This window comes from Sus scrofa, chromosome X, assembly GCF_054392235.1.
Source record: "Sus scrofa isolate SSC_HxYL_T2T_F1_AM1 chromosome X, Sscrofa_HxYL_maternal_Yorkshire_Landrace_v2.0, whole genome shotgun sequence".
In the NCBI taxonomy this organism is placed as follows: Eukaryota; Metazoa; Chordata; class Mammalia; order Artiodactyla; family Suidae; genus Sus; species Sus scrofa.
The window spans coordinates 11,683,992-11,711,090 of NC_139401.1; the positions used below are offsets into that span (position 1 = coordinate 11,683,992).

The window sequence follows — 27,099 nt, forward strand, 5'->3', positions numbered from 1 at the left end:
TGATTTTTTTAAAAAAGAAAATTTCTGATGTCAAAGAGCCTGAAAAACAAAAACACGAATACTTTGGCCTCTTGTAACAAAATAAGTAGTCAATCAAGTCAATTCTATTTTCCTTTGCAAAGTCAACTTATTCGTAAATGAAACAACCGCTTCCAGGAAAAAAAAGGTAATTGAAAAATTTTCCCCAAAATATTGAGTAACTTTTAAATTGTATATGTGGGACCTAAATAAGTGGAAAAGATTTCAAGCATAGAGGTCTATATTTTGGTACCTTGTACCCTGGGATATACGGTGGAGGAAGATAAATAGAAAGGGCTACACCATTTCTACTGTATTTGCCATCAAAGCCTGAACAACGGCCCATGGCGAACTGGCAATAGCTCACTATCCAGTGGACCAGAGAAATCAATGCCACAACAAGGGATCATTCTGTTGATCCTTGTGGCCAAATAATATGACTCGCTCATGCGTCACGAGAGAGATGACTCATGAAAGATGAGGCAAAGCAATGTGATAAATTTTGTAAAACGACAAGACCCCTTTTGGTTCACCAATGGCTTGTCCTGAATTTTTTCAGCTACCTCAATACATGTAGTTAAATAAAATGGGGGGGAGGGAGATTGCAAAATAATGTCACGGGATCAACATTTTCTTTCCTTCCCCTCTTACTCACCCTTACTACCTTGCTATGCACCCATCACCTCCTCTCCCTCCCAGGAAGCTGATTCCAATTTTCCTAAAATCCATTCGCAACTTTCTTCCAAAGGAACCCTTCTTGTCTCTGCTGGACAATAAAGACAGTCATAAATAAATGCCAACTATGGACCCAAGTGGCTTTTAGAACCCTATTCTATGTTCCCTTTCATTCATACATTTTGCCTGTTTATATAACTTTTCACTTCGTTGTAGTTTCTCTCTCTCTCACTGAAAGGTCTACCTCACCTGTCTTCATGATGGTTCTTCATTCCCTATGAATTCATTCCCAAAGAGCATCTTAGAATCTTATTTATTAGCATTTTTAAACATCAACCATGTGCCAAATGATGGGGTGTGGGGGGGGATGACGTTCCATTCCTCCTAGAGATGTCTCTCACTTAGTTTTCACCCTAATTCTCTTCAGGAGGTGCTGGAGTGATCCTATTTTACCTTTCACCAACAAGAAAACTGAGGCTCAGATACAGAGAGGCTAAGTATCTTGTCGATGGTCCCTCTATCCTGGGTGAAGCTGGGCTCAGAAGCCATGTCAGTCTAACCTGTAGCTCTTAATAATACTCCCAGTGGCTTTCATGGATGTTTGCTCCTTGAACTTAATTCAGCCAATGTGGAGCATCAGTATAAAAATATATACACACGCGCAAACGTAAAAAATATTACTTAAGTAGTTCAAAAGATCAGGCTGAGCTACCAATAGTATCTGGGTATACATTCTTTCCTTTATTGATCTAATATTGACACTCATCAGCTACCTCCTACCACTAGTCACAAATTTTGCTTTTTAATTGATTGGATTTTAGAATAAAATTTAAACATCCATATGCTTTACTAAGGTAGAAGGGTAAAAGACATATGAACTGAATAGCTAGATCAGAGGTCCTCTTAGCTAGAGAAGGGCTTTGGTTGCTGTTGTTCAGGCAAAGGAGAGGAACATGGGGCTGAGACAACTAAAGGGGCAGTGAAGAGGTTCTGAAAATACAAGAGAGTAGAACTTGGATTTGCTTCCAAGAGAATGTGGGATGGAGTCAGAAGGATGCAGGCAAAGAAGGGTCATCACCCTGAGATAGGCTGAGTTGCTATGTAGGGTAGGGGAGCCAGGGCAACATCCCCTGTGATACTTAAATGTTTGCAGGGATCGAAATGCATTCCTGGGTGTGTGGTGTGGTATGTGCGATGTTCCAGCCATTACCTTGTCCTTTAGATCATCGGTAAGAGTTTGGTTACTGCGATAACCTTGAATTCATGGTTGCTCAGATGGCAGATGCGTTGCAGGATGGGGTCAGAGAGAAGAAATTTTGTCCCTCTTTTTGGTGGACACCAGAATGATGATAAAGGAAGAGTCACAGGGGACAGAGAAAATACTTTCAATGGAAGGAGAAAATAGATCAGGGGCGACCCCGAAATTATAATCCCTCAGAGAAATATTGACAAGTGCTTTGGGGTTTTACCAGCATGGGGATTTGAGTCCATTTATCTTTGTTTTTTTTTTGTTTGTTTGTTTTGTTTTAAAAGGCCTGCCCTTGTGGCATATGGAAGTGCCCAGGCTAGGGGTCGAATCAGAGCTATAGCTGCCGGCCTACACCACAACCACAGCCACAGCCACAGTAACGTGGGATCTGTGACCTACACCACAGCTCATGGCAATGCCGGATCCTTAACCCAATGAGCAAGGCCAGGGATCGAACCCGCATCCTCATGGGTACTAGTCAGGTTCGTTTGCACTGAGCCACAACGGAACTCCGACTGAGTTGATTTATCTTGACCTGAAAGGGCTGGGGAACCCTCGAGGACCCTGACAACACTAATAAACTCAACCATCTAACATCTGCGGGGCCAGGGGAGGGGGGCGGGACGTAAAGAGCAATGGTATGTTGTTAGAACCAGGGAACAGACAATGACGTGGCCACTTCTGAAAAGTAAATTTGAATATATCAGCATGTGCAGCCAACTCATTTGCTGACTTAAAAACAGCTTGACGAATTTTTTTGCCTGTTCAACCTATTATTGCCTGTAATGAAAGACTCCGCATGCGCTAATGACAACATACACAGCCTTACAGTTGATCACAGCTTCTAAAAATCATGATACAGGGATTTTGAGTTATACTCAACACATTTTTCCTTCGGAAACCTGATTGGTTGCTCCAGATGCCGTGAATGGTATAAAATGAGCTCTTAGCTGGAAGAACTCTAAAGGATCAAACATCCCTGAGTTTCAGACAAACTTACTCTGAATACGTGTATTCAAAGGTATGTGGGTTTTATTCATAAGTTGGCATCCTTTCTATCATACTTATTGCTTTTTCTGCATTTTATGCTCAAAAGATGCAAATGTGTTCTGCATTTCTAATACTTGATGCTGTCAATATTCAGGTACTTCTTCAGTAGAATCGTAATTAAATTAGACTTTACTTACTTAAATGCATTATGTTACTTTCTAATGCAGCAAAAGGTTTGTCTATATTTCTTTAAATTTTTGGTCCAGAATCCCAAAGCCCTTCTGAGGGCCAAATCTCACATCGAAGCATTTATCTTAATTCCTTCTCAATTAAGGGAAAAATAAGTTTTCACAGGCTGTGATTCACTACTTTGAAAAACATTTCGTTTCATTACATCACATAGAACCATCAACTAAATGGCTTTTCTCAAAAATGCAAACTTTGAAAAAACAGAGGCAGGTGGTAGAAAATGTCTGTGTGTTTCATAGTGGGCAACATTAGTACGACACGTACTGCCTATGTACAATTTAAGGTCTTTCTTCTAGCAGCTCTGAGTCAATACTTTGCACTGCAAAGAAGTGTGCAGTATTTTGGGATGGCTTGTTTTGCTTCCTGTTCCAAAGGTCTTATTTGGGGAATAATGGGAGTGCAGTGTCAAACCAAGGGAAGATGTCATTTACTAAATAGGGACTCTTTCAAGTGAAAGTCATTCAAACTGCATGGACTAATCACAGCATCTTAGCACCATCCTCTCCCTGTTCAACCACATCTGGAGCTCAGGGCTGTTACCTGAGGGTCTTGCCTGAAGCCCCATGGGGCAGAGCATGTGAAATTAACTCCACTCCTTTCTTAAGCGATTTTTCTCAGATCCCTGGTCTTTATTTATTTTTTCTTTCTTTCTTTTTACAATTACTCAAATGAATTGATCACATCCGTAGTTGTATAATGATTACAACAATCTGATTTCACAGGATTTCCATCCCACAGTGAAATTAACTCCACTCCTTTCTTAAGCGATTTTCTCAGATCCCTGGTCTTTTTTTTTTTTTCTTTTTTTAATTACTCAAATGAATTGATCACATCTGCAGTTGTATAATGATCATCACAATCTGATTTCACAGGATTTCCATCCCACAGCCCAAGCACATGCCCCCAGTCCCCAGTCTTTATTTTTACCAGAAGCAATGCTCAGGTGGTCGGGACAAGAAAACATTGTGTGCCTCCTGGTTCTAAAAGTATCCAATACTGTCTCCCTTGAGGGTCTTGACTTTTAGAGCCAACTCTCTTCTTTGAATCATGAATTACAAGCTACGTTTGGCTTCTGGGACCCTACAGGTATAGGGAAATGGCGTGCAAAGGCATGTAAAGATAGATTAGTCGTGTCCCTACAAGCTCTTCAGCTCTCAGCCTAAAGGAAAAGCTTCTGTGCGACCACTGTAATTCCAGAAACAGCACCCTAGACTGAGAACTAGAAATCGCCTATGAATGAAGTAAGCTCACGAGGAATGGTCCCACCCATTTTACCAGCAACAGACTAGTAGGGATTATGCGGGTCTTATGAAGCATTACCTATGTCCATATTTGAGAAGACATAAGAAAAGCGGCTATTGACTTATATTTCAGGGCCATCAAGAAATGGGGACCTGGATTTTGTTTGCTTGCCTCCTGGGAGCAGCCTTCTCTATGCCTGTAAGTAAAGCACCCCCTTCGTACGTACATGTCCAATGTCATACGCTTGGAAATAAAAATCTACCCCCGAGTTGATACACGTTAGGGATGAAAACAGTAGAAGATCACATTTCCTCAAATGACTCAGTGTTTAAGAAACACTTTGAAGAACTTGTTACAAAAAAAAAAAGGATTCCCAGATGCCTCTGCCAAAGATTCTGATTCAGTATAGCTGGGGTGGGGCCCATGACTCTGCATTTTAACAAGCACCCCAGGAGAGTCTCTTGAAACAATTAGCTTGTAAGTATCATCACCTGTCTCTAGAAGGTGGGAACTTTTGGAAGTGACCTTTGAGAGGCCTCCAGAGAAATACTGAAGCAGCCTTAGGCAAATAGGACAAAAATGTCAGTTTTCTCTAAAATCCAATTTCTCGCAAGTGTCCAAATATCTTCTTGCTCTCCAAACCCCACCGCTGTTATTCTACAGAGAGTAAGATTTTGTGTTAGGAATTTCTTTCTTGAACCATCTCTCTGTTCTCAGAAGCCTCATCCTTTGGGTGCACCTGCTAAGAAGCACATGACTTCTGTGGCACTGCCTGGAAGCCTGCTTAGCCCCAACTTGTGAACGTATTTCACATTCACGTGTTCCAAGGACCAGGAAGTCTGACCCCTTCTCTCAAAACATAGGTAGAGGTTAGATCACATGCAGGCAAAGCAGGATCGGTCTGTTTTTCAGGGGCACAAAGGGCAGTTGATACAACCAGAAGCCAGCTAAGCTTGCATATCTGCCTCCTGTCCTCCTCTCGCGCCCACAAGACCAAGATGCTGTGCTCTGCCTTCCTGAAATCCTGCATTGTGGCAATTCCTCGTCCCCACGAGGGCCCCTGCATTGCAAATTCAGTCCCCTTTCCCCTCCTAAACTCAACACCCCTCTTCTCGGAGGGCTTGCATCAAGAAGATAGAGGAAAGGCAGTTACTGGATTATAATCATCGCACTCAGATGAGAGGAATAAGCCCTCTTAGGCAACACGAACATTTTAAAGGACCAAAGCCTTCATCAGCTCACTGTCTGAAAGGATCTGTGCGCCTCTCTCTCCTCTCCCTCCCCCGCCACCAGCCGCCAGGGCTCATCCGAATGCCACAATGCAGGCATCAATCACTCGGCCTCTCCTTTGGACAAGCCGGTCCTGGAGCAGATAATTATTCAGGTTTTTTTTTATTTCGAGCTTTAACATTTTCCTGCCACAGAAACAGTGACAGGATCATAAAAGGAATCAGCCTAAACTTAATAAATCAACTCTTTCATTTTCCATGGGATTTAAAACATTTCCACTATACCGCACCCGTCTTGTTTTCGCCTTCATTGATAATTCACGCATAGTGGTTGCTTTGGTTGTTGTTGAGGTGTCATCTACTTTGCATGCCAATCACGAGGAATCTCTTTGGTACTTAAGCTTATGCACCTCCTGATCTGTAAGGGAAGGTTCTGCCACAGTTCTCTTCTTGCTGGTATTTCCTGCTGGTGTGAGGGAAACATATTGCTCTTCCCGACATGGAGTGAGTTTCATCAAGAAATAAAAGGAAACAAAAAAAATAGAAGAACAAAGAAAAGGAGTTCTCTGTGGCGCGGCAGGTTAAGGATCTGGTGCCGTCACTGCAGCGGCTATGGCCTCTGCTGTGGTGCAGGTTTGATCCCTGGCCCGGGAACGTCCACAGACTCTGGGCACAGCTGAAAGACAGACAGACAGACAGAAGGAAAATGATGGGTGGGCTAGAGTAGGATTAACTGAGCACAGGGGTGGGAGGGGTGTCTGAGGATGACCGGAGGATAACTGCATGCTGGTTTCTGCTTCCGCTGTAAGGTTACAACCTCTGGGAAAACCATTTCGTTGCTCTGGCCCTCTTTAAGATAAGAGGGCTCCTCTCCTACCCAGCATACATGTTCCAACTAAAAGTAGACCTTCAAGATATTCTGCACTATATAGATTTTGTAAAAGTAGCTTCGGTCTCTCTTAATGTGAAAATTGCATATTGACTTAATCTCTTCCCCTCTCTCTCTCCCCCTCCCCCCTTCCCTCTTCCCTTGCACCCCCTCACTCTTCTTCTTCTCCTTTCCCCCTTCCTATAAAAGCTACCACCTCATCCTGGGCACCCTGGTTATATCAACTTCAGCTATGAGGTAATTTTTCTCTTTACTAATTTTGACCATTGTTTGACTTAACAATGCCCTGGGCTCTGTAAAGAATAGTGGGTGGATTCTTCATTCAGGATGTTTGTCAGTCCCATTTTTTCAGTTCTCACTGCCAGCTTCCTAGTTTAAGCCCTGATGGGTCACCTCAAGCCTGCATTGCCCCAGAACCCTCCTACCTGCCCCCCCACCCAACCCCCGACTCAGTCTCTCCTCCGTATACGGCTGTAAAATGAACACCCCCTGGAGGGGGGACGACATGGTAGGGCAGAAACTGAACTCTGGCTGACCAGAGTTCTATCCCGGCCTGGAAAATATGGGGACTCAGGTAAGATGTTATCAACCTAAGGTCCTTGCCAGCCAGACCACTCCTGGTTCTAAGACGTGCACACTCTACGTGTCTCCCTCGCTGGTCTTTCGGAAAGATGAGCGACCAAGGGGGCTGTGTGACATTCTGCCGAGCAAGGGAAAGTATGAGATGGCTGGAAATCAGGTTTGAGGCGCTTCTCATGCCCACACGAACCATGGGACCTTGGGCAAATCATTGTCTCTCTCTGGAACTTTGGTTTCTTCATCTGGAAAAGGGAAATGATTATAATACCCAACAATTTAAAATATTGATTGGGGAGCGAAAGAGTTAAGCAACATAAAAGGTGCTTTGTTCAGTTTGCCTTGAGCAAGGTCGTAATTACGGTATTGCTATCAAATGCTTATTACTGTCTGAAGGAGTCCCTGGACCTGAGGTTACTCGAGTCTATACGGTTAAGGAAGGAAGGAAGTGCTGACTTCTTTCCTCGGTTCAGATGACAACCCATGGGTATGTTGACTCCTACAAGCTGAGGACAAGGGTTAACAAAAATCCGAGGAAAGATTTTCTGTTAAATCTGAAAAGGTTGACATATGTAACCGGCAAACGCGTTTCTAGGATGAGAAACTGGTTTGGCCTCCTTAATATTTTTGTGACATCAGATCAAAAGAGGTTACAATTCCTGTGAGGTCACATTAATTCTCTGTTTTGTTTTTCTCTTGCAAAGAAGAGCGGGCGCTGGGGAGCGAGACTTACTGCTTTTGTAAGCTCCGTCCAGGTTAGGAACCGTCTTTAACTCCCCATGACCTTGTTGGAGGGTGAGGCAGCTTGCCCCAGAGTATGTGAGAACACGTGAAAACTGTGTGTGATGGATGTAAAGCAGTGCCTGACACACAGGAAGCCCCTCACCAGTGTCTGCCTTGTGCTTTCTGATGTAGGACTTATACTTGGAGGCTATCCGTATTGACAGGACTGCATTCGTGAGTCTATGGAGCTAAACTAAAACAAATGCCTTCTAATGTCTCTTTCTCTTAAGGTGCTTACCCCTCTGAAGTGGTACCAGAACATGATAAGACATCCGGTATGTAGGTTTTTTGGTTCTTTCTTCCCTTAAAATAGTAAGCGTGCACTTCAGTTCCCTTTGAAGACAGGTAGCATATCTATGCCGCACATAGACACTAATGGGAAATCTAGCTTGTAAAAGGTCCTATCCGTATACACAGTTAGAAAGTCTTGCACAGGAAGAGGTGGATAAATATGAATATTGTCATCATGACAAAGAAAGCATTGCTACTTCTCTAGTTGGAAGTCGAAGGAGCGGATGGTAAACCTGACTCTTTGTTTCTCACCAGTACACTTCCTATGGTTACGAACCCATGGGTGGATGGCTGCACCACCAAATCATTCCCGTGGTGTCGCAGCAGACTCCCCAGAGTCATGCCCTTCAGCCTCATCACCACATCCCCATGGTGCCAGCTCAACAGCCCGGGATCCCCCAGCAGCCAATGATGCCACTTCCTGGCCAACACTCCATGACTCCAACCCAACACCACCAGCCAAACCTCCCTCTGCCCGCCCAGCAGCCCTTCCAGCCCCAGCCCGTCCAGCCCCAGCCTCACCAGCCCCTGCAGCCCCAGTCACCCATGCACCCCATCCAGCCCTTGCTGCCACAGCCACCTCTGCCTCCGATGTTCTCCATGCAGTCTCTGCTTCCTGACCTGCCTCTGGAAGCTTGGCCAGCAACAGACAAGACCAAGCGGGAGGAAGTGGTGAGTATACCTTGAAGCCCCCCCAGCATCTTTGAGAAACGGGAAAGCAAACTTGGCCCCCAGCCTTCTACATTCTCACACAATCCCAGGCTTAGCGTCTCAGCAGCTACAGTTCAATGACTCTCTTAGTACAAGCGTGTGTTGTAAGTTTATATTATCAATGAGTTTATCTACATGGCTTAGTAACCCACACTGATTCATCTATAAATTGCTTTGAATTCCCCCCACAATATATATTATCGAAGCCTGGTAATTTTAAGGACACTGAAAGGGAATATCCATTCTCCTTGTCTTTCGAAGATTTGACCAGTAGGAATAGGCTAGAAGTGCATTGAAGATTCAAAAAGGGGGGACGGTAATTTTTGACAGTGAGGGCATGTAAATATTTGAACAGGCAGATTGGAAATCTCTTTAAAAACCGAAAGGAAACTTACTTGTCTAAGGTGGTTTTTCATCGAACTTGGAGGAAGCTCAACTAGACAGACTGCTAGATTCCTTCTCGGTGCTTTGGGATTCTATACATTAAGCTTTCGGCACGATGTCTTCAGAGTTAGGCACGACATAGTGTTTTATTCCAGAAAGATCTTCCAAATGAATGGGAAATAGTCAATAAAATAAGGGACCCTCAGCCCTACCCATAAACCCTTACTTCTGTGCATATGAGATGATAGAATTCTATTGTGTGTGTGCAGAAAAATGGAATCCCAAGTTATAAATGCGATTGATGGTTTTCTGTTGAGAAGGCGAGGGGCGAGGCAAGAAAGGAGCTGGACAGGGAGCCAAGCTCCCTGGGTTCCAGCTCTGGCTTTGCACCCAGAGAGGAGATGGTGTTGTACAAATTATTTCACCTTTATGGGTGTTTTCCCTTCTTTAAAATGAGAGAAAGCAACTAAATCAGGTCACCTTCAAGCCTCTGTCCAAGGACAAACACCATAGTTTTCTGATAAAAAATTATGAGTTCCATGTGGCTTCATAATTATGGACACATTTGTGGAGAATATGTAGCTGAATTTTTAAAAAACTGATTATATTCCAAATAGCCTGGTGCCTCTAGTTGATTATTCTAGTCTAAGATATTTGTTCTCTTTTTGTATAGAAAATGCATTTATTTACCTTTTTATTAATAATTAAAGCCATCAACGGTCTAACCCTTGCCAGAGCTATTTGTGGAAAGGTGACTTTGGGTAGGTAGTTTGAACACTTTAGAATTCCCATGTAAAACGGGAGCATAGTGATTTTTTTCTTACAGTTATTTTATGGAAAATAAAATAAAGGGATGGGTTCAGAGCTGGGCATGCAGAAAGCACTCAGCAAAAGGCAACACCTGTTCCTTTATTATTAAATAATAGTTTTAAGTGTTCTGGAGGCAGAAGGCTCCACCCTGGACCCCTCATATGACAATGAGATAACAAAGAAAGTTTGAAAAGTATAGAGTTCAACCTCAGTGACTATAAATTACTGTTTTGGCAAAACTGAAACCACATGTGTTACTGTACATGGTTCTCACTGTGAATATTTGTAAATTATTTTACTTGCTCCTTTTGCCACTTTTTACCCCTCCCCCCCCCCCCGCAGGATTAAAAGATCAGACCATGAGAAGAGAACTGAAAGAGATACTTCAGTTGCTTTCAGAATGCTACAAGAACTGGATGATTTGTGCCTACCATCATTTAGTAAATTCTGTAACTGAAAAAAGTACCACTAGCAAAGAATAAAATTTTTAAAAAATTATTCTTGTCTTTGTGTTGAATGAAACTTCAAATTTCACCCCACTTGACAAAAACAAAAGGCTATTCTTTTTCCTTTTTTTAAAATTTCATGGTCACACCATGGCATATGGAAGTTTCTGGGCCAGGGATTAAATCTGAGCCACAGCTGCGAATCCTTTAACCCACTGCCCCAAGCCAGGGATCAAACCTGTGCCTCCTCAGTGGCATTAGTCACTGCAGTTGGAGTCTTAACACACTGAGCCATGGCAAGAACTCCAATAGAAAGGACTATTCTTGAATAAGACAGCAACGAATTGACCATTCTGTAGGCAAACGAGGACTATTTTTCTTTTTTCTTTTTTTTTTGTCTTTTTGGGGCCACACCCGCGGCACATGGAGGTTCCCAGGCTAGGGGTCGAATCAGAGCCAAAGCCGCTGGCCTCCACCACAGCCACAGCAATGCCAGATCCAAGCCACGTCTGCGACCTACACCACAGCTCACGGCAACACCGGATCCTTCACCCACTGAGCGAGGCCAGGGATCGAACCCGCAGCCTCATGGTTCCTAGTCCGATTCATTTCCGCTGCGCCACGACGGGACCTCTGAGGACTATTTTTCTTTTTAGAGAAAATTTAAATCACACCATTTCAAATCTTTAAAAAACAAAGTTTATAAGTAGCTGTAATAGCAGATAACACGAAAAATGAACACGTACAGTCACCGAACCTGAACCAAATGAAGGGACGTTTATATGGAGAATTCTTTACATTGAAAAAGATAAGCCTCTGAGAAATGTTTATATTAGAAAACAAGTTAAGACTTGGAATGCTGGCTTTAGACTTCGCACCACATTAGTAACCAAAATCTAGTCTTTTGATCTCATTCTACTCAGTGATTTTTAAATGAAATTATGTGATAGGTATAATAATGGACTAAGTTTTAAATGATGGAGATAATTCGTTTTTCTAAGAAAACTTTTGCTGAATGGAGCTTCAAAGAGAAAATCATAGTGAGTTGATACACAAGTCATTTCTTTGACTTCATCATTTTTAAGATGATAAATCCAACTGTTGTAGTCTTCAAAATGTCAACAGATGCATAAAATGGACTCGATACAAATTTTCTTCCCCACTTATATTTATATTCGAATCCTTTTTTCCTCCTACACCCAAACAGAGTTGTAAACAGTCTTTTTAGGGTTTATATTACACACTAGCCACAGTAACTTTATTCCAGTACCTTTAAGATTAAGGCCCCTTAATCATTTTCGGGAATGAATAAACATAACGTTACTGGGAGGGTGTGGATATTCAAACAAATAACTTGATTTAAAGAATTCAGATTCAATTTTTGAGAAGTAAGAAGGCTTTTAGTCAACTGGAAAGGTCAATTTTTTTTTTTTTCTTTTTAGGGCCGCACCTGCAGCATATGGAAGTTCCCAGGCTAGGGGTCCGATCAGAGCTATAGCCACTGGCCTACACCACATCTCATGGCAACGCTGGATCCTTAGCCCACTGAGTGAGGTCAGGGATCGAACCCATGTCCTCACGGACTCTAGTTGGGCTCGTTACCCCTGAGTCACAAAGGGAACTTCCATATAGGCCAATTCTAATCAATTTAGTAAATATATATTAATCACCCTCTAGGGAAAGGCATTATTCCATGTCCTGATAAAAATGGTAAATCCTCAACCCTAAGGACTCTAGAAACTACTAAAAGGATAAAATATGCTTACAAATAATGACAAGAGAAGGCCTCATAGAATTAACACTATGACAGAAGTATAGTCACAATGCTTTGGCAAATACAGCAGGCAGCATCGGCTAGGTGTCCAACAGCTTTCCTCCGCACCCAGTCCTTGTTGGCGGAGCTGGAATTAATCCCAGCATCTGGCCTTTCACAAACTCAGGAGAGAGGAGTGCCCTTCTCTGTCGCAGGGAAGGAATGTTCCCTCCTCCAATTATGGCATCAATTACCACGTACCGTATCCATACCAAGTGTGGCATCCATTTCCCTTGCTGGTGGTTGGTTTAGGGATGGGCTGTGATGGAACCTCAACTATGAATGAGGTGAAAAGGGAAGTCTACTAGGAGAGGAGGAGCTTCTGCGGAGAAGAATTATGCTCTAATTAAAAAAAATATATATATATATATGGAAGAAGTGCTATTTGGGTCTTTGGATCTATTTGTTGGAAGAAATGATGCCTGTAGTTGTATCTACTATCTTGTGACCAGGAGGGGCAAGTGGACAGATGGATAGTCCCTATGTCCTTGGTGACATCCCTGCGCCCCTGAAATAACCAACCTTGGAATCATCTACCTCTAGTTGAATGATACACTGTTATTTCCGTGCTCGTGTTTTTCAATTATACGTCATAACTGATTAGTGGGTCATGACATCCATATCAGGACTCCTATCACTTTTGTCATGCCAGAAAGTTTCTCTTCCAACAACGTAAAGCTTATATGGCCAGGACTAAGGAGAATTATTTTGTCAATGGCTTTCCTTCAAAAAAAAAATCCAATAGAAAGATAGATAGAAATATATATCCTGGTGTATTCGCCAAAATATACACCTCCCCCACGATTTGCCTCCCACGAGCTCATGAAAATATTGCCATTGTGTTTACTCTTACTGAGAAACAGGGTAAGGGTATAAGAAATGACGTTACTTGGAGACTGTGTGATATTGGGGAGAACACAAACTTTGGAGTCAGACTGGAGTCGCTTTCAATTTTTCGGATGTAAGAGAATTCTCTATTTGGAAAAGTCATTGAACAAAGTAATTCTTTTATAATAATTCAAACAGCATACACACAAACATAGGTATATATTCAAATCACATCTTGAATTACGGGGGGAAAGTCAGGCTTTGGACTCTGAAGACTGCTCGCTATAGAATGAGATGTCCTGCATAAGTTAACTTTATGGGAAACTGAAACTTGTGTATTAAATGCACAAACATTTATTCTGGAAGTTCCACAGTCACCTTGAGACTCTCTTACTTGTGTATTAAATGCACAAACATGTTTTAACATAATCGCTTTCCATGTAGTCGTCTGTAATGGACATGTATATTAATCACAACATAGCATCTATCTCATGGCCCAGAATGAGACTTGGGAACATCCGCCAGTGAAGTGTGTGGTCTTGGAAATTCAGAGGTAATAGTGTTCTTATGACTGTTGCACACAGCCCTCCATTACTTTGTCATTCTAACTATTCCTTTCTGCGCCTGGCTATCCCTTCTTCTTTTTCGCTAATGTATATTTACATCTTCTAATACATAGCTTACTTTGTATACATACTCTTCCTAACAAAATAAAGTATGCTGACCTTTGGATTGTTATTCCAGAAGTTCCACAGTCACTTTGAGACTATTTTATTTCCTGATGCCATAACTGTGGCAGATGGCGGCAACTGACAAAATTCTGACACGTAGTGTAACACGACTGATGTAAAGTGAATAAAACAGAGGGTTTCTAATTCATTAAAACTCAGGTTGAGTCAGCTGCCCAATGTTGTATGTTTTGGAATCAAATTCAGAAGAAAATTACTAGAAACGAATGATCAAGACTCAAATTGCAGGCTGAAATAAATAGCAATGCTGACCATAAATGCACTAATAAACCAAAATTTATACATAAAGAATTCTTAAATCAGTAAAAAAGCAAAAGTATATTATTGACAAAGCTGTGCCATGTTTTTGAAATTAAGCTGAAAGATACAGACGAAGTTAAGCAGACCACCTCAAGGAAATTCTCATCTCACCGTAACTACTCCCATGTCACTAATACACTTGAAACCTGCCTTCCTGTCATTCACTACTTGCTGGTGAGGGCTTCAAAGTGTATCATTTTTTCCCAGGGTGCAAATACATGTCTAAGAATTACCTCTAGAGAGTCATCAAAATGCACAGAAAGATACATTCAAAGATATTGATTATAGCATTATGCACACCAGTGAGAAATTGGACCTCACTTAAATTTTTCCATTATGTATCTGAAGGAATTCTATGATAAAAAGTATGCTCTAGAGGAAAATTCATTAGTGGAGAACATGTGACAAAGTAAAATTTAAGACCAAGACTGTATATCATATGTGACTATCACACATGACCATAACATTAAAATAATTTAAACACACACGCCCACACAAATGTGTATTAGAAAAAAATGTAGGAGGAAGGTACACCCGTTTGTATGAAGATCTAATTTTTCTACCAAAAACAAATTACTTCTGTAATCAGGAACAAATTGCATTTTTTTAAAACTTTGTTTTCCCTTTCTTCTCTTTTAATCCAGGCACGTTTCTTTCCTTCTGTTGCCTTTGATGTGAGTTTTGCATCTTGATGAGTCCCCTTCAGGTAAATTCCGAGCAGAAATGTATTTGGTTTTTGAGAGAAATATTTTGACCAAAGAAGGGTGAAGGCTTTAGCAGGAACAAAAAGGAATGATACAATCAAACAGCAAAGAACATAAGAGCATTATAAGGTTAAGGAAGAAGAATTGGAAACACAAAATAAAACAGAAATAACCAACAAGGCAGCTCCTGCTGAAATTCTGTTGAGAGTTAACTGGATTCAGAGTAGGCAGGTCAAAGGAAAAACACAATGTCTAAGCCCTAAACCCTTAAAGAGCTGGAGCCTTGTGGTGACTTTTCACATTAAATGCATTCTCCTGTGATTAAAATAATGCCTGGACTATTATTGACTTAAAACTCACGAATTATCTAATTTTACTCTTGGGCTTCAATTGGCCATAATGTACATTTTTTCCCTGCCATGTGTAATTACATTGGGTCTAAACCATCTGAACAGCTCGACCTCAAGCAATAACAACTCGAAATAACGAGACGATGCTCACAGTTCACTCGTTAGGAAGGACAAAGGAAAAATGCAATCTAATCAGCTAATTTCCAGGCTCTATTTTCCTAACTACCTCTCTTGAGAGCATGCGTTGAGGATGGGAATCAAAGGATTCCCTGGAAGTAATCTTGACTTTGGTAGAGACAGTAATAGTTGTCCCATTTTCCAACTGCAAATTTAGATATGTAGGGTAATAACAGAATGGAATATCTGAAATCAGAGATAGGCACTGACCGGCAATGATGCTCGATACTTGCGCGGTTCAGTATGCGTCCTCATGTGGCTACTCAAATTTTTAAAAATTAAAATGAACCAAAATTTAAAATTCAGTTCATCAGTCACACTAGACACATTTTAAGTGCTCAAAGGCCACATGGGGCTGGTGGACAGCACAAACACACAACATCGCTACCACCGCCGAGTTTTAGTAGACAGCGCTGCTCTATGCACTACTTCCGGACGTAGAAAAACAACTCCTAGGAATTCCAAGATTTCAAACTAAAGATGAAACAAGGCTGAAGCAAAACAGATACGCTGCTTAAAAGTGAACCTCTCAATTCTCCATTATAAGGCATTTTCCAAGCATTCCAGGAATCATGATCTTGTATGGAAATTTTCTAAGAATGCAGAAGTGCCTTTCTTTTCATCAGATCAAATCACACACACCAAAGGGTTTCCCCTCTAGTTTTCCTTCTGTTTTGTTTTGGTTTTGGCCATGCCGCCGGCATGCGGATGTTCCCAGGCTAGTGATCGAACCCACACCACAGCAGCAACCTGAGCCACTGCAGTGACAATGCCTGATCCTTAACCCATTGTGCCACAAAGGGAATTCCCTTAAGTTTTCTTTTAAAATAGACAGACTTGTCGTGGCTCATCGGAAATGAATCTGACTTCTACCCCTGAGGTCATAGGTTCGATCTCTGCCCTCGCTCAGTGGGTTAAGGATCCGGCATTGCCATGAGCTGTGGTGCAGGTTGCAGATGAGGCTTGGATCCTGCATTGCTGTGGCTGTGGTGTAGACCTGCAGCTGTAGCTCCAATTCCACCCCTAGCCTGGGAACCTCCATATGCTGCAGGTGCAGCCCTAAAAAGACAGACAGACAGAAAGATAAAACAGATGAACCACTAAATTAATTTTTCTGCTTATAAGAGAACCTATTTTAGTTCCAAAGAAATGGGCGTTCATTTTCAGATGTCTACCAGCCACATTCATACTGGGGCTGCCTTGACAGAGGGCTTTAGTGGGAAATAGGCTGAAGTGTAAGCTGATGGAAAGATAAAAGTAAGAAAAAATAACAAACTTTTGTCCAACCCTGAGAGTGGCTGACTGCCTGTAACCATCAGAAAATATTTACATTCTTTCCTTTTTTGTGGTTCCAGCCAAGAGCACAACATAGGACAAGTGGCTGCGTACACACACACACATACACACACACACACACACACACGCATACCTGCCCACCGAGTTTACCTGTGGATACATATACCACTGGAACAACTTGAAATTTTAAATAAAACTTCTCTCCATTCTAATCATTAGAGGCTAAATGGCTATTGAATTAGTTGTCATCACCAAGGCACATCACACTTCTTTCAATATAAAATTCTATCAAGATAAAAAGGTCAAGTTGCTCCTTTTATTTGTAAGCAATGTCAAGCTGGCCGCTTCCTCTCCCAACTCAACACAAAATCTTTGACTTTTCCCCTACATCTGAAGAGGGCTCCTGAGTAGTAAATAATTGTTGAAAATACGGAGTTTAAGGCCAAGACTTTCAAAAGGATATAAAATAGCAAAAAAAAATTGTATTGCTTTTGAAAAAAGACATCCACCGGTGACCAGCTTAAATGGGATAACAAGAGAAAAACGACTTCAACCAATTTCCCATGTTTCCAGAACCGAGTGGCCTCTAGTTGTGCTCCGCATTGCATTAACAGGATAGTCAGCAGCCTATGTTTGGTGCAAAATTCTTGTTAACTTGGGGTTTTTACTTATTATTTCGTGATTTGGCTTATAATTCCTTTTGCCCCCGTTGGGCTTGGAGCCTTATCAGCAGGGGTCATTGGCAGATATTTAGTGAATATGGGCTGGGAAGAATTCATCCTGGCTTCATGTGAAACACCTGACTCTCCTCGCAGATACATGATACTTAAGGAATGAGACAGGGCTGGGAGTGGTGGTAAGAAGAGATTGAGGTGAGGGGAAAGAAATGGTCATTTGGGCCCCCAAATATCTGCCTCACTAAATCATGCAGGAATAAGCAATCCAAAAAAAAAAACAAACCCTCAAGATTAGCGAAGCCCTCTTACAAATAACATGCCCTATGGTCAAAAAAAATAGCCCAGGGTCCAGTATTTATTTTCTTTTTATTAATCAAAAAATTTACAACAATGTTAAATATCTTCCTCAGAACAGCCAAATCTTGTTTTCCTCTCCAAAGAATTTTCCATGCTCCGAGTTTGTCTGTGGAATGTGGGGGCTCTGGGGTCAGTTACGTGTCCACACAAGGGCAAAGATGGCATCCCCGTTGGGTAGTGGGGTATGCAGGCTCAGCAACCAGGCTGTCTGGGATCACAACCGGCCTGTGCCTAAAACTTGGACAAGTTCCTTAGCATCTCAGGGCCTCGATTTCTTCATCTATAAACCATACTAACATCCATCTCTGGGTCCCTTCCTATCAATGAGCTCCAAGCACAATCAATGTTGGCTACCATTCTTATGTTCAGAAAAGGAGCCTTCTCCTGGCTCTGCAAAGGGACCCACAAAGGGAGCACTACACAGCTGGAAGCAGGGGTGACACAGAATTTGGGAAGAACAGGAAAATTTTCTTTTCTTTTGTTTCTTCCTTTTCATTTAAGGGCCACACCCACAGCGTCTGGAAGTTCCCAGGCGAGGGGTCAAGTCCGAGCGGCAGCCGCCGGCCTACACCACAGCCACAGCAACACCGGATCCGAGCCCCATCTGTCACCTACACCGCAGCTTGGGGCAACGTCGGATCCTTAAGCCAGTGAGCGAGGCCAGGGATTGAACCTGCATCCTCATGGACACGAGTCGGGTTCTTAACCCACTAAAACACAACAGGAACTCCCAACATGAAAGTTTTCTATGCCAAAGGCTCTGAAGTTGAATACACCTATCATTTATCGATGTGCCCTCTCTGACACAGAGCCACCTGAGTTCCACCCTTGCTGATGGCTACCCTGGATGATGCCTGCCTTCCCCGATGAGACATCCCTAGAGGCGGTTCTTCGCTCTCCCCAAGGCCGCCTTAAGGGTGAGAGGAGAGTAAATTCACCAGGATGGTGGCATGGGCTGCACAAGGCCTATCGGAGACCAGAGCCTGGGACCGCCTCCCTCTGAATATCTTCCCTTCACCCGCTTTGTAAGGCCTGGCCCCCGAGTCTACGACCTCCAACCCTGAACCTTCCCTTGTCGTGCCGGCATTGGTCACGCAGCTAAGGCCATGTCAGGGATTTCTTTACCAAACTGTTTTCCTCTAGAACGGTGGTTCTCACCCAGGCAGCTGTGCCTTCTAGGGGACATCTGGCAATGTCTGGTGTCACGATGCAGGTGTGCGGATGGGGGTTCAAGTGGTACTACTGGTATCTCGTTGTGAGGGACCAGGATGCCACTCATCATCCAACAACGCACAGGAGAGACCCCACAGCAAAGAAGGATCCAGCCTCGAATGTCAACGCTGCTCAAGTTCAGAAACCCTCCCCTGGAAAACAACGCCGCCGTTCAAATCATACTGTGTGTTCAGACACGGAGAACAGACTTGTGGTTGCCAAGGGGGAGGGGAGAGGGATTGGGATGGATGGGGAGTTTGGGGTTAACAGACGCACACTACGAGATTTCGAAAGGATAGACAATGAGGTCCTACCGTGTAGCACAGGGAACTGTATCCAGTCTCTTGGGACAGACCATGATGGAAAATAATATATAAAAAGAGAACGTATACATATGTACGACTGAGTCATGTCGCGGTACAGCGGAAATTGACACAACCTTGTAAATGAACTATACTTTAATTAACAATTTTTTAAAAAAGAAATCATCCTGTGTGTTCAGAACTTAATACACAGAGGGGACGAGACTCTGAACAAATGTAGAAGTCGGTGCGTTGCAAAAACATCGCTGGGAAAGAAAAACCAAAATCGCACATCTTAAACTGAGGAAACGTGATACAGGACCGCACGCAAAGGGCTTTTCACTTGCTGTGCCAACTGCATGAGAAAAATCTAAAGAGCTCGGGGAGTGACCAGGCTGTTCAAGACAATTTGCAAGATGAAGAGACGGTCCCTCCAGGATTAAGTCGGCCGATGTCACTAAATCAAAGCCGTTCTGCAGAAATGAGGCTAGTTACTCACTTCTTTGAAGTTACTTAAAAGCGGTTGTGTTAACTGAGTAATAAAGACGAGAAAGATAACCAAGACCTTTAGCCATTAGAGTAATTACTGAATTAGAGCTCACATAGTTTCTCTGGGAAGAGTTCTGTTTGGGAGTTTTCTCGAATTTGGCAGCAGGTCGAGAAATAAGTAGTTGTGTCCACAGAGTGGGCAGGGATTTAAGATGCCTTAATTCTCAGGACTTTTCAGAACCATCACTCTGAAAATATTTGATAAACATAATAAAGTTTTTATTACACAATTATTAACCCCCCCCCCGAAAAAAAGAAAAAGAAAAGAACTCCGACAGCCATGGAGAATAGAAAGCAGTGTGCTGTAGGTAAAAGAGACCTACTTTGAATGAGCACAGACCTTGGCAACCTACCATATCTGATGGACCCAAGGACACAGAACAGCCTGTCTATCCAAATGCCAAAATGTAGACACGTTCAACTGAGAGCAACTCCCCCCCCCCACCCCCGGCCCCGTCCACCACCTATCAGGAGAAGAGCCATCCATGAGTTTCAGCTTCATCGCTCCTTGTTGTTCATATCTCCTTGTGCATATCTCCTAGAGACCTTTGCCTGCTGGCCCACATGGGCTGGAGTGTTCAAAGTTTCCCAGGATATGTTGGGCATGCCTCTGTTTCAAGCAACTGCTTGTTTCTATTTGGGTCTTCCCACTAGCTGGTGAACTCCTGGAGGAAGACGTAGAAATATACCTGGAAACTGGCCGGTGTGCCTAATATCTGCTCAAGGCATCATCATTAGCATTAAAAAGCCACCACACTGTCATATAAAAGTAAAGGTAATGGTAATACTGAATAATTACTGGGCTCGTTATATTCTAGGCACCTTTCTAAGCACATGACATGTATCATGTCATTTAATTTATGCAATCCCAGAGAGGAAAACTTGTCTTCTGTCCCCGAGTTACAGATGAGGGGTTGTCTAAACTTTAAAAAGAAATGAGGCATTTCTTAAAACACACAGCCTTGGCCCCATGTCTGGTGAGGGCCATTTTCAAGGTAAACTAATTTGTCATCTGCCTCTAGGATCCTAATTCAAACAACCTGTATCTATTTCTAACAGTAAATATACATTCGACGGGAGGAGTCATAAAGCTCGCCTCTTTTGGTCACTTAACTTTTCTGGCCCATTTGACCTCCCAAGGATGTGATAAGGCGCTCACTGTAAAGAAAGCCAAAGACCTCCCAACCCAATAACTCCTCTGCTCGGCAGTTGTGGTCAACTGTCACAGATGAAGGAGGGAATTTCTGCAAAGATGGGCAAGTATCACCACTCCAGGGCAGTGTTGCCATGACAACCAGGAGACACCCATCCATCCCAGCTGTGGGTGTGAACCTGAGCATCAACAGCCCCCACTCCTTCCTTGGTTCCAAAAGATGGATTGAAAACAAATGAACACTAGTCCGGTCCTTGTAAGAACAGCACAGTGCTGACTTCCATTGATTTATTTGTTCAGAGAAAGCTACAGTGGGACATAATGGTCATATTATTAGAAAGTCCAGGCCTTGGCCCTGCATTATCTTCCTTCCCAGGCAGCCCACTACAGGCATACTCAACACACACGGAGAGGCCTTTTCAGGTGATACTGTGGCGTTCACTGTGAAGGATCAGAATAGGAAGGCTGCTGATGGATTCTTAGCATGACACTGAATCACAACTATTTGGCTGGCATAGTTCTCTACCTGTCACATGAGGTCCAGATTAAAACACATGAAAAGGGAGTTCCCATCGTGGCTCAGTGGTTAACAAATCTGACTAGGAACCATGAGGTTGCGGGTTTGATCCCTGGCCTCGCTCAGTGGGTTAAGCATCTGGCATTGCCATGAGCTGTGGTGCAGGTCACAGACGCGGCTCAGAGCCCGAGTTGCTATGGCTGTGGCATAGGCCGGCGGCTTCAGCTCCGATTCGACCCATCGCCTGGGAACTTCCATTTGCTGCAGGTGCGGCCCTAAAAAAAAGCAAAAAACCCCCCAAAACAAACAAACAAACAAAAAACAGAAAAAGGGTCAAATACCTCAACAGCTCCTTGCATTGAAGCTTCCACAAATGCTAGCTATCGAGGTGGCCATTCAAACTGGCTTCTTCCACAGGGTCCTGATATTTGTGACTCTGCAGACTCACCTGCGATAACCAATTCAGGCTCGGAAGACTTTCGGAAACCAATTTTCACCCTGTGATGAGGAACTTGGGCTCAACCTGGTTTCCACAAATAATTATTTCTTCATCTGAAAATAGGCACAAGTGAGCAACTTCGGGATCTTTTTTGAAAAGCCAGCTATAGATTTTGTAAAAGTACTTATTGAACCTTGCTGAAGTGTGCAGTTCCTATGAGCAAGCTTTACAAAGAGAGTTGGAAATCAAAAGGGGATTTACCACCTTTGTGGCTTATTTCCCCACAGGTAGAAAACGAATGTTCCTGATGAGCAGTGCCGGGTATCTAGGAACCTGCCGTCACTACGACCTGAGCGGATTTATTTTATTTATAGTTGCTATTCCTGTAAACAATCAGAGTCGCGATATTAAGTCTTTACCGTCCTTCAGAATGGAATCATTCAACAGACTGCAAATGCTGGTGACTGAAGCACAATACGTTTTCTCCGAGGGTAACTTTGTTTTTTAACAAAAATAAAGAATTAATACATATCGAAGTTGCTTTATACGGATGGGGGCACGCGCACGAGAGAGAGGAAGACACCTGCACATGAATTGGCGGAGGATGGTCCCACAGTTTAAGGATTGCCCATTTGCACAAAAGCTTGTGACTTCACCTTCTTGGTGATTAAAAAAATTCCCCAAATAAGCTGCTGTTTAATCGGATGCTGTCTGTTCCTTTAAGAAGGATCCAAAGAAACCTTCACTTGTAACTATCTAAAACCAGTCAGGATCTAAGCTCTGTGAATACTTTGGTAAGATTCTAAATTAATACTAAGAAAAAGGTGAATTTTGAGCTCTCTCTATGAAGTCATTAAAAAACCTGGAATCACAAAAAATTAGGTTGAAGTTTTAAAACATGAATTTTTTTAAAAAAAAGGTTTGTACCAGAGGTCACAAGCAGCAAAACCAAAGCTTTCTGACGTTCTCAATCATCTGTCTTTGCTGCAGGGAAGAATTGGGCAACATTTTGCAGATGTGCATTGGTATCCTGCTTCTAGAGGTCACAGAATCTTCATCCTCCATCATACCGAGGGGAAGGGCACCACTTGCCCTTGTCCCAGATATTGGTACCCAGTGATCACGATCCAAAGAGAAGCTCAAAAGCAATGATGTTCTGTCTCAGTTCTGTCATGGACTAGCCAGGTGATCTTGCCATAACCTGATCCACTCCTAGTCTCAGTTTCTTTATCTGTCTCAGAAAAATATGGCTTTAGAAGGCTCCTAAGACCTACGCAACAGTACCAACAGAAGCCAATGTGCATGCCTCAAGTCAAATTGTATCCGTTTTTAAATAGTGAGAAAATAGCCAAAAGGAAAGGTGCAGAAGAAATGGCAGGTCCTTCCTGAGCCTCGCTGTAAGCGTTCAATACAAATCTGAGTATCTCGGCAATGATACACAGCGTTCCAGTCAGCCTGGCTCAAAGGCTCTGTCTGAACCTTCTCCTAAAGCAACAGGCAGAGCCATCTTACCTGTCACTTGAACCCTCCGAGCTTTGCAGCTGAAAGAGACCGGGGCACTGAAACAAGCAGAGTGAATCCCTCCAAAGCTCTTGCTTCTCTCACTCTTTGCTGCTTCTGTCTACCTCCCCCCATGCAGCTCCAGGATCACTACCCCCCGAAGTCGCCTGCATCTTAATGGCTTGGGTCCTGCCTTGCTTCCGGCAGGAGGCACAAGACACAGAGCCTGAAAGGTACGCACCGTCTCTTCTTACCTCTCCTGGGTCCTTACACCTCAGCAGCAGCAGCAGCTCCAGGCAAAAGTGACCTCCCATCCTCCCCACGCAGAGCCCCTGGCCAGTGTGGGAACAGAGAGGAGCCCCGAGACGGGGATACTGCTCAAAGGGCTGGAGGAGCCGAGGAGGCAGGCTCCCCGGCTGGAATGCGCAGCTAGAGGCCCTGGGAGGGAGAAGGCCTGGGGTCACTGTGATCCTCTGAGTCAGACACCCTGGGGAACTCTCAGCTCTGAAAGGCCTCCTTTGGCACACGAGGCAGAGAGGCACCGAGAACTTACCGGGGGGGAAATTCTGAAAGTTACAAAACTGAGGTACATGGTGATACGGATGCATCAGAGTTTACAGTAAATGGTGGAGATGCGATGTGAATGCTGGAGGGAACACACCACTGCAACGAAACGCTAACGCATATATCTGATAAGAGGCGTGTACCCCGAATCTATAAAGAAATCTTACAACTCAACAATAAAAGACCCCCAATCACCCAACTTTTAAATGGGCAAAGGCTCCGAATAGACATTTCTCTGAAGAAAATAGACAAAGGACCAAGGAGCACATGAAAAGATGCTTGCCCTCATGAGCCACCAGGGAAATACAAATCAAACCCACAGGGAGACCCTACACACCACCCACTAGGATGGATGAAAAGAAATGCTGGCGAGGACGCGGGGAAATGGGAACTCTCCTACAATGCTGCTCTGAATGCAAAAGGCGTTGGAAAACGGTTTTCAGCTTCTCAAAAGGTGAAACGTAGAGTTACCATATGACCCAATAATTCCGCACCTAGTTACAAGCCCATGAGAAATGAAAAGACGTGTCCACACAAACACTTGTACACAAAATTGTTCACAGCAGCATTCTTCCTAATAGCCCCAAAGTGGAAACAACCCAAACATCTACCAATCAACGAGGGAATAAACAAAATGGGACACATCCATACAATGGGATTATTCAGCCATGGAAAGGAACAAAGAACTGATACAGGCTGAGACACGGATGAAGCTTGAAAACATTATGCGGTGTCAAAGAAGCCAGACCCAAAACACTAGGCGTAGCGTGGCTCCATTTGTGTGAAAAGTCCAGAACAAGTAAATCCACAGAGTGGCAAAAGATTACTGGTTGCCAAGGGTTGAGGCAGATGGGAGGACTGGGGGGCAGTAATGACTAAGAGGCACAGGGTTTCTCCTGGGGGTGATGAAACCGCTAAGTTTGATTGTGGTGATGGTTGCACAGCTCTGACTATGCCATTAATTTATACACGTCCCATGAGTGAACTGCACGGCCTGTGAATTACATCTCAATGAAGCCATTACAGTAAAAATGTAAATACCAGCTCTTATTCCCTTGCCACAACCCTTCCCCAATTACACTAGGCTCTTGTGAGGGCATGAGCCCTCCTGTAGATTCCTGTATGTGGCTTGGCAGGGGCCATGGTGAGAGAGGGCTTCCGTCAAGCATGAGGCTGCAACTACCAGCTCCCGGCAAATCGGGACCCTTCTCCTCGGCATCACTATGGACGAGGATTCTGCTCCAGCCCCTGTCCACCCTGACTCCTTCACCCCCGGGGGGTGACTCCCTTCGAAGCACACCCATGGTTCCCATTTGTGGGAGTCCTTTCAAACTCACCAGTGGCTCCGGTGTCCACGGAGCCGCCCTCTCCAAAGAGGTGGCCTGTGACTTAAGCACGGTGGCCCCTCACAGCTCAGTGACGTGCCCATGGCTGAGATTCAGGAGTTAGTTGTTACCCTTCACCATGTTTTGTTTGGAAGTTTGGAACGGAGCTGTTTTTGCGCGTTTACAAAATAAGGGGCTAGTGTGCATTTGCACAACGATAAGGAAAACTAAAATTAGCAGGTGATGCCAAGGCAGCAAGCAATTTCATGAAGAGAAAAGCGCGGTGGTCACGGGTTAAAGGAATCCAACATCCTTATATGATTTCAACCTTCAGGAAGACAACTTCCTGAGAATTACTGACACATGTTAATTATTGATACTCATCATTACTGTTATTTGTTTCCATAACCTGTATCTTTCCAAACTATTCTTGGGCAAAATGTGCCAATGCCCAAGAACACTATCGCCTTTTTTTTTTTTTTTTTTTAAGCGCATGCAAGTTCCTGGGTCATGGATCGAATCCGAGCTGCAGCCGTAGCAACGCCAGATCCTTTAACCCACTGCACTGGGCCAGGGATTGAACCCACACCTCTGCAGCCACCCAAGCCACTGCAGGCAGATTCTTGACCTCCTGCACCACAGCAGGAACTCCCATTATTTTCATAATGATAACGAGTTCTATCCCTCCCCATGCTCAAGATTTTGTTTGAATCAGCACATCCTGATATGAGCACTAAAATCTTACGAGAAAGGTTCACTAGTGGCCCCAACTAGCCACCATGCACAGTGTCTGGAATTCATCACGTTTTGGACCAACTTCTGCCTATTCCGGATTTGTGTGGAAGTCTTTCAGTCTTTTTCTTTTTGGTCACACCCGTGGCATGCAGAAGTTCCCAGGCCAGGGACTGAGCCCGTGCCACAGCAGTAACCAGAGCCGCAGCAGTGACACCACCAGGTCCTTAACCTACTGAGCCACCAGGGAACTCCTCAGCCTTTAAAAGTCCTTAAAATGACTCATTTTCAAAAGCTGGTACCATTGCTCTCTGAAGGAAGTTGGCGGAACTCTGAAGGAGGAGGCTTTCCTATCTGAGGCTAAGCAAGGCTGCAAATGAATTTTTCGCCAAGACCCTGCCTGTGTGCATTCTGTGCTGGAATGTTCATACAGGCTTCTTCTCAAACACACTTGAGTGCTGTGGGTAATAGATGTCAAATAATAAAACTCAGAGGCACACGCTATGTTACTTTTTAAGGGAAAAAAGTGGGGGGAATCAAAGGGTTTAACAATTTTATTCACTGGCTTATATTCAGCGACTCTGAAAATTTGGCCACCGCTCAGGTTTGTGAATTTCTATGGAAAATGAACTGTGTTTGGCAAGCTCGACGAAATATGAGGCTGATAAAAAAAATGTTTCATGCTTTCTCAAGACCTTATGCCACTAACTGTGTGGGACTGGAAAAACTGTTCAAATGTCAATTTAAATGTCAATTTAAACACTGTAAATACATGCTTTTCTATATCCATATGAATTAACACGACTCTCTGGATTTCAGACCATAACTTGAACCAAAGTTTCTTTGGGTTTTCACTAGGAACTGCTTCACGAACGAGAACGTCAGCCCAGGCAAGGTGGGCTCAGTAGAGTTCTACTTGCACAATCGCAAATTCTAAAGCAGGACTTCATTTCACACCACGGAGAACTGACTAAAAAGTCCATGACACGAAGGCTGTTAGGAAGCAGGTCTTG

The 27,099-nt window shown here is 43.5% G+C and overlaps 2 protein-coding genes across 11 annotated transcripts in view; one reads left to right on the top strand and one right to left on the bottom strand.

Annotated features, from left to right (window-relative positions):
- ARHGAP6 (Rho GTPase activating protein 6) overlaps positions 1-27,099 on the bottom strand; it is a 530,728-nt gene that overhangs the window by 142,068 nt on the left and 361,561 nt on the right. Inside the window, exon 1 of one of the 10 annotated variants that reach the window (XR_014835151.1) lies at positions 23,720-24,097. The exons of 8 other annotated variants lie outside the window; for them this stretch is intronic. Coding sequence is in view for 1 of the 2 variants with exons in the window: in XM_021080044.2 (XP_020935703.1) it covers positions 23,720-24,073 (354 nt within the window). In the remaining variant the exon portion in view is untranslated. Of the gene's footprint in view, positions 1-23,719; positions 24,098-27,099 lie in introns of those variants that run through there. One more of the 10 variants, XM_021080044.2, reaches the window with a different exon arrangement.
- AMELX (amelogenin X-linked) lies at positions 2,917-10,593 on the top strand. Its single transcript, NM_213906.1, is given in 6 exon segments — positions 2,917-2,963; positions 4,556-4,621; positions 6,731-6,778; positions 8,131-8,175; positions 8,447-8,863; positions 10,439-10,593. Coding segments are annotated over 5 exon segments (570 nt in total). The 5' UTR covers positions 2,917-2,963; positions 4,556-4,567; the 3' UTR covers positions 10,445-10,593.